The sequence below is a fragment of the Vanessa tameamea genome, chromosome 15 (genome assembly GCF_037043105.1).
Source record: "Vanessa tameamea isolate UH-Manoa-2023 chromosome 15, ilVanTame1 primary haplotype, whole genome shotgun sequence".
Lineage (NCBI taxonomy): Eukaryota > Metazoa > Arthropoda > Insecta > Lepidoptera > Nymphalidae > Vanessa > Vanessa tameamea.
This window is the reverse complement of record NC_087323.1, coordinates 2,806,705-2,818,332: the sequence shown is the minus strand read 5'-3', so window position 1 is coordinate 2,818,332 and position 11,628 is coordinate 2,806,705. Positions and strand designations below refer to the sequence as shown.

Genomic DNA, 11,628 nt, shown 5'->3' with positions numbered 1-11,628 from the left:
AGAACGAAAAAAGATATACATTTTTTTTACAATACGACATTATACATGCAAAAAGTCATTCAAATCTGTATAATTGTTGCTATCATGCGTACAGATTGACAAATTTTAGGTTTTTAATTTAAAAAATATGACCACCATTCCACAAACACAGTTACAACTCCGTTGTAAAAAGAGTAACTACTAATTTTCTTGCCGGTTCTTCTCGGGAGAATTGACATTCCGAACCGGTGGTAGCTTCACTTAATATAGTTTGTTAAATGACGATTCAAAAGTGCTTGTAATGTCCTACTTGAATAAAGTATATTTTGATTTTCACAAAATAAGTTGATATTTACTATGATATAATATTTTTTATTAATGATATAATTATTAAAGATTATATTATTGCCATTATCAGACAAGAAAATGCTCCACTTAATGATATCTTAGCCCAGAAATGAACGCAAGAAGTAAATTCGCCACCAAACATGAGACCTAGAACGATACTCATATCTGTAATAACACTGGGTCACTTTTCAAAGCTGACATTGATATATAATGTAAAAATATCTGAGAGTAAAACATCCACTTACGCTACTCCTACAAAAATCTCCCCAAATCCGAATATATTATTGAAAACAAGTCAATTGTAACGCATTTGTGTTGTTGATAATCCTGTTATTTGAACTATATAATTTAGAAAATACGCTGAATTTGCATTAAATTCTCTCAAGAGTCCAATTTAACGGCTGATCTTATCCTAATAATGTGCTTCCAGGAGATTGCTGTACATTTCTATGCAAATGTTGCATTGCAGTAAAAAAATCACCTTAGTTATTTAATTCACACGTGAAAAAACATAGCAATAAGATCTGCTTATCCAACTACATATTACATATACGACGTACATATATGTTAAAATAAAAAAGGAGATAAATATTAAAATGAGCTATTACCGGTTCCAGACAAAGTTGTACCAAAATTATTAAACAGAATAGAAGTATATACCTACATATATAATGTAACAGATACATTTTAGTTAAATTTAACTATAATTGACTTAAATAAAAAATCAAATAAATTAATAAAAATAATTCCTTAAAAATGTATTGTTTCATATTTATTGGTATTTTAGTTAGCAATACTTCGAAATTACTAAAATTTTAATTTTAATTTAATTCAACTAACAATTAGATCATCATTTTAAAAATAGAACTCAATTTTCTATTAGTCTAATACAAGGCAGTTCTTATCAATAGATCTATATTACTAATAGATATAAACAACTATTACAGACATCAAAATTAAAAATTAAAACATCTTCCACTTTATTGAATATTACGCTACAATATTCTCGTTAGTGTGCACATTGTTATGAAACTTACGGTTGACGCTAAGCACTTTTCGCATCCTGAAGTTTTATAATATTTGACTTCGTCTTGTGTCGGCGGCGAAAATGACGCTTCGTAGCTAAGTTTGCTAGCACAGGGAAGCATGTCAACTGGAATTTCCATTAGCTTCCTACGATAATCTTTTTTTGTAACATCCAATCCGTTTTCTTGATCCTTCATAGCGTCATCGTAAATATTATCGTCTTCGAATTCTTCTTCGTCGTCATCATTTTTATCTATCTCTTTCTTAAGACCTATATTGACTTTATACTGTACTTCAGCATTTTGAACCTTGATATTGACAAGGTTATTTTTTAGTTTCGTGTCCATGATACATTGAAGTCGATCTAAGGATGCTTTTACGCGTTTACTTCGTGTTTCGTTACGTAATTTGTGAAGCCAAGACAGTCGACAGTCGCATGTTAACTTGTTCCCTGTTGAAAAATATTTCATTATTTAATATAAAAAATTTAATTTAAAAAATTAATAGATTGGATCTTTGATATACAACTGAAAGGGGCAATAACGAATGAATGATATTTATTTTAAATTACTTTATTTGGAAATAATTTTATATATAATTCAAAAAATACTATGGCGAGATTAGCCATTTCCAAATAGTAACCACAAATAAATTTAAATTTTTTGTTGTTAGTTAAATTGTAAAAATAAATACTATAAAATAATTACGTTTTCAAACAAAAATCAAATTAAAAAACAGAATCAAAGGAGATATTAAATCATATACGACAATGCAAGTGTAATAACGGGCAGTTTTGCGGCAAATATAATATCTCTCAACCACGAAATATACTCTCCATTAAAATGTCACAGCGCAACAAACAACTATACATCAACCCTTGATTCATAGACTAGTAACTACGAACGTATTAAGCTTATACAGATAGGATTTGCAACACCAAACATCCTTTATTCAATATTTTCAAAGAACAACCTGCCATATCACCGCGCTTTAAGAAATATTTTTGCGTGACTGCTATTACGAATGTGTACCACGACCCGTGTGCAGACTTGCCTTTGCACCCTTTCATGGCAGTGTACATTTTAGTTGCGTGCGCATTAAATCTGTGATGAATTTACAGCACCATATGAATTTTACTGTGGTTAATATTTTAGGCGCGATAGCAGCGACCAGAACAAAGTGCTGGCATAACAAAGAACCTACACTGTTATATTTGTGAAGCCCGTGAATATTACAAAACATAGCTAAAACAAATGAAAATCAAACAATAATTACTCATTTATTAATGTAATGAAATCGATCAAATGATCAATACAGAATTCAAATATCCGTTTGGAATTCCAAGACACCTTTTCATCATGCAATTATGTAACCAGATAATTTACACTCTGTTAACTACTAATTTGCTATCGCCTTGAATGTAGGAACAATAATTCTATATAATGACACCCTTTAATTTTAATCGTCTTTAATCCAACTTAGCAATTCATCGTCTTCAGATAGAAGTGCTCCCTAGACAATTCAAATTTACGGCAGAGTAATAAACACGTTTAATTAACTCATACTAAAGTTCCACATTTGTTAATTGTGTTCTGAACTACATAACTATTATCTACAAAATTCTACTACAACACGAGTGCAAGAAATTATATTTTAAGCACTAATGGAACTTTTCATTTTGTATAAGTTTTATCTGAAATATTATTTTTTATATGAAATTTTCGTATCAATCGATCTCTTCCATGAAAATTATGCAGGTTATTTATATATTTCAAACAATCACGTCTGATCCTCTCATGTTCAATTTTTAATACAACAACTCGGCCGCTTTTGCATAATTTATCCATCATGAATTATGACCTGAATAACAAGGTAATGACGGATATGTATGAGCATATAGTTTCATTTTAATCATAAATCCTTCACGTTATGACTAATTATTTCTTCATTGAATTGTGGTTGATGGGATCAATTGCACGCTATGAAAAACCACAGCCTATAGTTTTTGTGGCCACTGAATTGAGCTTGTATATTATTCAATACATCCGTAGCTGGTGGTAATTAGGTAATTATCTGATGTGAAAGTTTTATGGAAAATATTTGTAAAATAATTGGTCAAGCGGCTTAAAATATTATCATTAAAATACTAATAACATTAAAATAATCTTAAAGAGACTTACCGTCGAGAGAGATTAGTGCATAATTAGATTTCATATTATCAATAACGCTTCTCAGCGTTTCTTGTTTCAATGTTTCCAACTTGTTATTCCTTAAATCCAGGAAATTCAACTTTTGTATATCGTCGAGCACTCCGTCATCTAGCACTCCCAACTTATTATCGGCTAAAGAAAGTTTCTTCAACTGAGTCAATCCGCCGAAACCCCGTTCGGATATAAATTCTATTTCGTTGCCATCTAAATAAAGTTCTTGAAGGCTCCAAAGTTCCGCAAACGACAGATCTCCTATCATCATCAATTTGTTGTTTCTCATGTCCAATGTAATCAAATTCGACAATCCTTGGAAGTTCTCTCTAATGACAACCGTCAACAAATTACTATTCAGATCCAATTTTATCAAATTGTTCAAATGCTTAAAACACCCGTCGTGTAAAACGCTAATTGTATTCTTGGATAGTTGTAGCCTTTGCAAATTGGGCAAGACGTAAAATACGTCCCTTTGCAATTCCGATATCTGATTTTCAGCAACGCTTACATTAGCCAACATTATTAAGTGGGCGAATGCCATTCTCTCCAATTTACCAATTTTGTTTTTTTGTAACGATATTTCCCTTAACGTCGTTGAATTGGTGAATGCGAATGATGGTATACTGAATATATTTGCATATTGTATATTTAGGTACTGCAATCGATCAAGTCTAACAATAACCTTGGCCGGTATATAGGTTAAGCCCCCGTCGGCTCTCACATTAAATGTAAGCCTTTCTATTTTCGGCTGTGAATAAAAATTAGACCAAAAAGGATCGTCTTCCGCAATGCCACCGTTGAAAACCCAGCAGTCGGCTTTTGTAGCTGTTTTTATTTTAATACTCTCGCAGTAACAGTGTACTTTAGACACTCGGTCCTGTATATCGCAAATGTTAACGTAATGCGAATAAAGGGATTTTTCGGATTTCCATCTCCGTTTATCATTTTGACGACTCTCAGTCAAGTTTATCTCGACCGTTGCGAAAGCGATCATTAGGATTAAGTACTTGAAGTCCATATTTATTGCTTTTCACATCGAAATCTGAAACAATAAACGGGTATTAGGGTCACGTAAAAAAGGTTATGTCACAAGGGAAACATTATTCAATAATAAATAATTTATATTTATTAATACAACGTATTTTGTTATTCTCTTTCTACAGTATTAAACACAATGAAAATGAAGCAGTTGAGTTTATTAAAACCCTATGTAATTGCCTTTTCTTCGTAATTGTTTTATAATACATAAACGCAGAATACGGAGAGAATAAATTATATTCGTTCTTTAATTGCGTCTGATTCCAATACTAGTACGTTAATTTTCATAATAAAATGAACTGCGTATGAATTATTCATGCAAACATTTATTCTTCGAACTCCATGATTGGCGGATGCTTAACATGAAAATTTAAACGTGATAAATAGGTCAATTAACATTAGTTAAAATCAACAATTACAATGATTAACTAGATTTTGTCAACGGCTATGTTTGGTTTTTGGATAAATTTTCAATTCACAAACTCTTTAGTTATCATATTTTAATATATTGTTTAATTATTAAATATACTTCAAGGATCAGAAAATCGACCGTACAACTAATTTTGTATTTATAGTTTAATAAAATTCTATATTGTGTTAAAGTTTTAGACGAGCTTTATTGTAGTAAATAATTTAAAAGCAGACAGGTTGGACGGCGTGCCGGTTCTTTTTTCTTAAAATGAAAATTTTCATGCTTTTTTTATAGATGTAAAGCCTTTTTTGACGCGCCTTGATAGTAAAACTAAGTCGTATGCCGTGACGTCAAACTATCTTTAAGTCACTTTCTGTTTCTCTGTGCGAATGTGTCTTATTCAGACGCAGAATAAAGGTATATTTATTTTATTTACAAATATCTGTTTTGTTTATTTGAATCCATATTTATGTATACGTTATCTTTAATTTAAAAAAAAAAACAAAACCTATTTTACAACAGTCTGTCACGTGACGAGCACTTTTTTAGTATAAAAAGATTAAGAGACTTATTTACGTTATTCAAGTACCAAGATGAAGTAAGTTGTATTTCAACAAAAAATATTCTTGATTACTACTAAATTTTGAAGTTTAGCAGTAACATGAAATATTTTATTGCATATAGTACTCAAATTATCACCGCTGCGTTCTATTGCATTTTCTTTCATAGAGGCTTATTTTAGTCCAGACCTATAAACTATATGCAATACATCAATTAGTTAGTTCGTCGCTATAAGTAGGATTATCCACGATGGTAGGTATTAAATCAAATCAAATCAAGTTTATTCAAGTAAACTTCACAACGAAGCGTTTTTGAATCGTCAATATTAAAATACTACCACCGTTTTGGAAAGCAGCCTCCAGCGAGAAGAAACGGCAAGAAACTCGCATAGTTGCTCTTTTCAAATAAACAGATTAACAATGCTGTTTTTTTACAATAATCAGTGTCCTCTGATGGAACCCGAGCCTAAATACAGGCGTTTTTTTCTAAAAAGTACTCTTTTTAATGAATAATAAGACTTATTTATTAATTTAGTCTTAATAAACTTTTTAAATTTCGTATATGGTATATTGGTTACATTTCCCGGTATCTTATTATATATGCGTATACCATTGCCCAAAAACGTTCTCTTTACTGTATGTAAACGGAAAGTAGGGGTTACAAGTTTATTCTTATTTCTTGTATTAATAGTATGTATATCAGCTTTTATGGAATACTTTTGTATATTCTTCTGTATAAACATTATATTATCATAAATATATTGTGAAGCAGCCGTTAATATACCTATTTCTTTACATTTTTCGCGTAATATTGTAAATAGTTTACCTACGACGATACATCGAACACATTTTAGAATTATTAATATCAAGTAGATAATGCTGCTAGAATCCTCACTACTATTCTACGCGGTCATGATTTATATAGTAACTATTTTTAGTTCTTATTCGTATATGGTTAAGGGCTCGATGGTAATTCTTATGTTATAAATGCCAATATTTTAGTACATAATAACGGATTAATAAGTGACAGACGATAAAATAGATTTTATAATACAGAAAACTTTATACTGCAAACCGTTTTCTAATAAGAAGATCAGCATTATTCCAAGTGGTATACATAATAACTGTCAAGCTACTAAAGTATGAATATAAGCGTATACCCACTGAGGCGACATAAAACTGAGGACATATGAGTATGCGAGTCGCCGGAAACATTTCGGTACGAAGTTGTGAAATTGTTCCTTATTTTATGAACGAAGAACATGCCGCTGAAATTTTTATCACGAGGCTAAAAATAACATTTACGAATTTCCTAAAGTAACATAGCACGTTAACATTGTTTATTTCATTAATATGATGCGTTGGGAAGAGGTTTTTTAAAATTTGTACGAACAGTTTTATGCTCTGAGCCAACTTAATTTATTAACTGTATACTAAAAAGTTTATCCTTTTCATAATTTAACATTTTTTATATTATTAGCACCTCAATTTTAATAAAATAAAATAAGAATAGCAATATTACATATGCGAGTATTTTATGTTATGTTGCTCTTTTGATTAGAAAGGCGCTTTTACTACATTACCGTTTTTAACACTAGAGACATCACTTCCCTCTTCGTGTGAAACTAATAAAACTCTATATAATTAACATGCAAATCTAAATACCAAAGGTAAAAAAATAAACTTAATATGCAGCCCTTTAAATTAAAATTATATTTAAAAGCGTGTTTTATTTTATGTGATTTTAAAATGTCACTTGTTCAGTTTTGAGAAATAATTAAATTTACGTTGTAACTTTCTTAAATCAGTATTGAATTCAGTGAATATTAGATTGTTTTAAAAGATATATATATATTATATAGTATGTATACAGTATATATATATATATTATATAGTTTAAATGTTACTATATTTAGTTTTAAAAAAGTCATAATATTAATAATAAATTAAACATACACTTTATATCATGATAAGAAAAAATATTTATGCTAGACGTAAATTTATTCTTAATACCGAACTCATTTCGAGAACAATTACTATAATATACGTTATGCAGCAAATTGTAGAGGGCCTTGTTAGCCTATTGTTTATAAAAATCATGCTGTAGCCACCAAATTGTTAGTTATGGTATAGTATAGTATATGGTGATAGCCATGCCGATCAAATGGGCTAGTGCTCTACTAAATTATCTTACTATAATGAAATTTAGGTATCTGTTAAATTTTCTTTTTTTCCGCAGTGACTATTTCCTAATACGCTCCTGATACATGACCCGGTTATTTTTTGGATACGGATCGGAGAACCTGTAGGATCATTTGCTCATAAACATCCACAACGCCTCCAACGCCATTCTCCGTTCGAGTCTCGGCAGAGCTTGGCTCGGGGGGCAAGATTGCTTTTCCCCCATACTCCTTGCTACTGAGTATACAAGGCCATACTCGTTGCCATCCTTCTTAGGACCAAATAAGAACAAATAGGACGTGCGAGGCTCTACCCTACCATATACGACCACGGCCCTAGAGCCACTATCTTTTAAATCCTAGCTGGCGGCGCTTTGAAAGGATTGAGCGAGATTGGTCATTTCCTAATTCCATTCCGCCCTCACCATCTGGAGTATATTGGTCTCATAGAAGGAGACTAGGACCATCCACGCGATGCTTCTCTAACACGGCTCACGGGTCACAGATCTTAATCCACGAAGTCTTGTGCGACTACTTGGACTAAGATCTGTTGTATGGGCCACGTCTCAATGTTCTACGTGGGGCACACCTCAAGTGTATGCTAGTAGTGGTACTGTCTCTTTGGTCTCATCCAGGCTTCAAAGAATAACTGATTATTGATATTCACTACCAAAATATTAAATCAACATTACATCCCATAAAATTAACCATAATAGATTTACCCACATCCTCAACAAGAACAAGACTCATACAATTAACCGTTAAAGAGGAACATAAAGATGTTAACTATAACTTTATGACTGGTGTCGAAATCCGTTTGTCTCGCCAGCATACTGTCGCATGGACAATTAAACTTAATTACTTCATTAAGAGACTATTGTTTGTTCCGTGTTATATATTAATTAATACAACCCATTTCTACCGTAAAATGTTTGTACGCGCTTTAAAGTGAACTTTAACTAGCGCTACATTTGTGTAACTGCCTACTCGTAGATGTTTTTCACATAACAATGCTTTTGTATTGTAGTAATGCGGAATAGAAGTGAGTGAGTTGGCATCATTATAGAGACTTGGGATTTTATTATTTTGCCATACGGATATAATAGTCTGTAAATATCCTAGTGGTGTACAAAAGATCTTGTGATAGAGCTTCTGCTCCTATTGAGGAGAAGGCTTGGAATTTATTTCAAGATAATGCTCCAATGCTCCAATGCCGGTCAGTAGATACACAGGCAGTGCAGCATGCATGTGTCCAGATGCCCCGCCAAGCACGAGATGAATAGCCGAATAGTTAAACTAAATAAAGTCAATACATTATACCCCCTAGCATTGTTGTAGTTGAGTAAAGAACGTATTTAATTTAAGAATAGAAGAAGTCCTGGATCGAACTAAGATATTCCAAAGCTAAGTGGAGAAGTACACACTTAGATTCATTTTAGTTTAATATTTAAAATAACAGTAATAAGCCTTTTAGGATATACTCCTAATGGTCACTAGCCGGCCTAAAACAAATCTTAGATAATTGCAGAGTAAATTTACCTACCTTATTTGTCTTGAAACTACATTAGAAATTTAATTTTGACTCCTGATTAATAAAATTAAAGTAAGTTTATAAAATGTTATAAAGATAAAATATGTAAAAGAAACGTTATGGACAGTTTCTGTCCTAAAACAATACACAGCTCGGATATATTACAATTTCGTCCAAACAGGAAATACAAAAAAATTAGTGAGATTCTTTCGCCGGTTTTTTTGAGATATTAGATCTTCCCGACCTTAGTAGATTTGATCATCTATTGGCATGTGTAATGTTTCTAAATATATTGAATAAGGATTTCAACGTACTAATATTATACATAAATACAAAAGTTACATTCTGTTTGTTACGATTTCACGGCTAAGCCGGAGTAAGCGTAATCCCCGAGCAAGGACTAAAGGTAGAATGAGACTTTTATTTAACTCTCGAGAGAGTAATTATTTAACGACAGTTTTTATGGTTAAAATTTCTTACAAGGCCATTGGCAAAAGTAATCACTTATTATTATTGAGGCTCATTAGCCATTTCACCTATCCTAGAAATAATATAAAAAAATCTTCATAAAAAAATATATCCTTAAAATATAAAATAATAGTCCGAGTAAACATTTCACTACATACATTTAAAAACTTTTACAAAATAAATGTTTATTTCTCGTAATTTTCGTAATTTATGACGCCATATGACTGTATTTATACGCTTAATTATCACCGGATGTAAATTTATCACCCCACAGTTGTCGTCCTTAGAACATAAAGTGGATCAAAAGTAGTATATTTCAGAGCCATAGATAATTAGATGATGTGATGCCGAGATGGCTGTGATGCCGAGATGGCCCAGTGGTTAGAACGCGTGCATCTTAACCGATGATTTCGGGTTCAAACCCAGGCAGGCACCACTGAATTTTCATGTGCTTAATTTGTGTTTATAATTCATCTCGTGCTCGGCGGTGAAGGAAAACATCGTGAGGAAACCTGCATGTGTCTAATTTCAACGAAATTCAGCCACATGTGTATTCCGCCAACCCGCATTGGAGCAGTGTGGTGGAATATGCTCAGCCCAGCAGTGGGAAATTTACAGGCTGCTAATGCTAAAAAAAAAAAAAAAATAATTAGATTTGTTTTATGGTTCTGACGTTTAGAGTTTACGTATGAGATTGGTCAGTTAAATATTAGAGACTGATTTTTTATATAATTTATAACAATAATCAGTTTTTTATTTTCTTTATTATTTAGGGTATTGTTTTTCTTAACGACTTCTATTATAATTATTAAGAAGCCATTCATTGACCAAATAAGAATTTGAAGACAGAGTGAAATAAAATTCACCATTATTTCAGGGTAACGTCATTATTTTTTAAAATTTAATATATAGGTTTGTTTTAATTTTTGTAAGCATGACTGATGCTACTTCTAGCAATCACTGTTCCAACCACTCATAAGCTTCTGGGTACTAAATACGTTGTAGACCTCGTTAAACCTTTATAATGAACCCCGGTAGTTACAATTAAATGGAATTTGTAAATGTTGAATTTTAACTCTGACATTTTGTTACCACATAAGTTTGTATGTATAAGACTGAATTGTAAAAAATATTTTACAGTTACGTCTCAGTGAATTAAACATTTTAGCCAAAGTTAACTAAAAAAATATTCTCTGTGTTGTCATCACCTCATCGTGGTGCATTCGTACGATTGGATTGTACTCTTCGGAGTTCTTGTCGACCATGCGTACGAGTAATGCGACAATGGCACTGTAAAGATCCTTTTGATACTTATCTGCTTATCAGGGTGAACCGCGCGAACCACTCAATCTCCCTTCAGAGTAGGTCTTCTGTTAGCAATGTGACTGTCATAGTCTTGAAGGAGACGGCAGAGTGGGTTTGGTAGAGGTCCGAACACACTCAATTGAGACTTTTCCTAATCGTAGTACTTCGAACATATTTGAACCAAAGTGAGGAGCAATCCGGATCGCTAGGAAGCTCCAATGAGGAGTTTTCTGCAGAATGCGTTTAAAGCATCGCAAAAATGTTATGACTAAACCGAAACGATTAGAATCTCACATACGTAAAATCCCTGAAAGCTGGGTATCTTTTATGGTCTTACCAATGAAATGAAAAGAAAAAGATCTGGTTCAAATAACTTTTACGTACAACATAAATAATAAACAAAAAATAAATTCAATTGCATTTAAAATCCAAAGGTCAAAAGCGTTTAATATTAATTGACGATGTTCTTTCTAAGAACCACTAAATTATACTAATTAAACTGAGTCACTCTCGCCACAAACATGAGAATATTTATATAACGTGCACGATCATTTTATGTATTTTTATATTCCGTGTA

The 11,628-nt window shown here is 31.9% G+C and overlaps 1 protein-coding gene across 1 annotated transcript in view; it reads right to left on the bottom strand.

Moving 5' to 3' along the window:
* Window positions 1-1,122: 1,122 nt before the first annotated feature.
* LOC113399141 (connectin-like) overlaps window positions 1,123-11,628 on the bottom strand; it is a 34,521-nt gene continuing 24,015 nt past the window's right edge. The window contains exons 2-3 of the mRNA XM_026638200.2: window positions 3,534-4,599; window positions 1,123-1,804 (exon numbers count right to left, since the gene is read on the bottom strand). Of these exons, the coding sequence (XP_026493985.1) occupies window positions 1,323-1,804; window positions 3,534-4,575 (1,524 nt within the window). The 5' untranslated portion in view covers window positions 4,576-4,599 and the 3' untranslated portion in view covers window positions 1,123-1,322. The remainder of the gene's footprint in view (window positions 1,805-3,533; window positions 4,600-11,628) is intronic.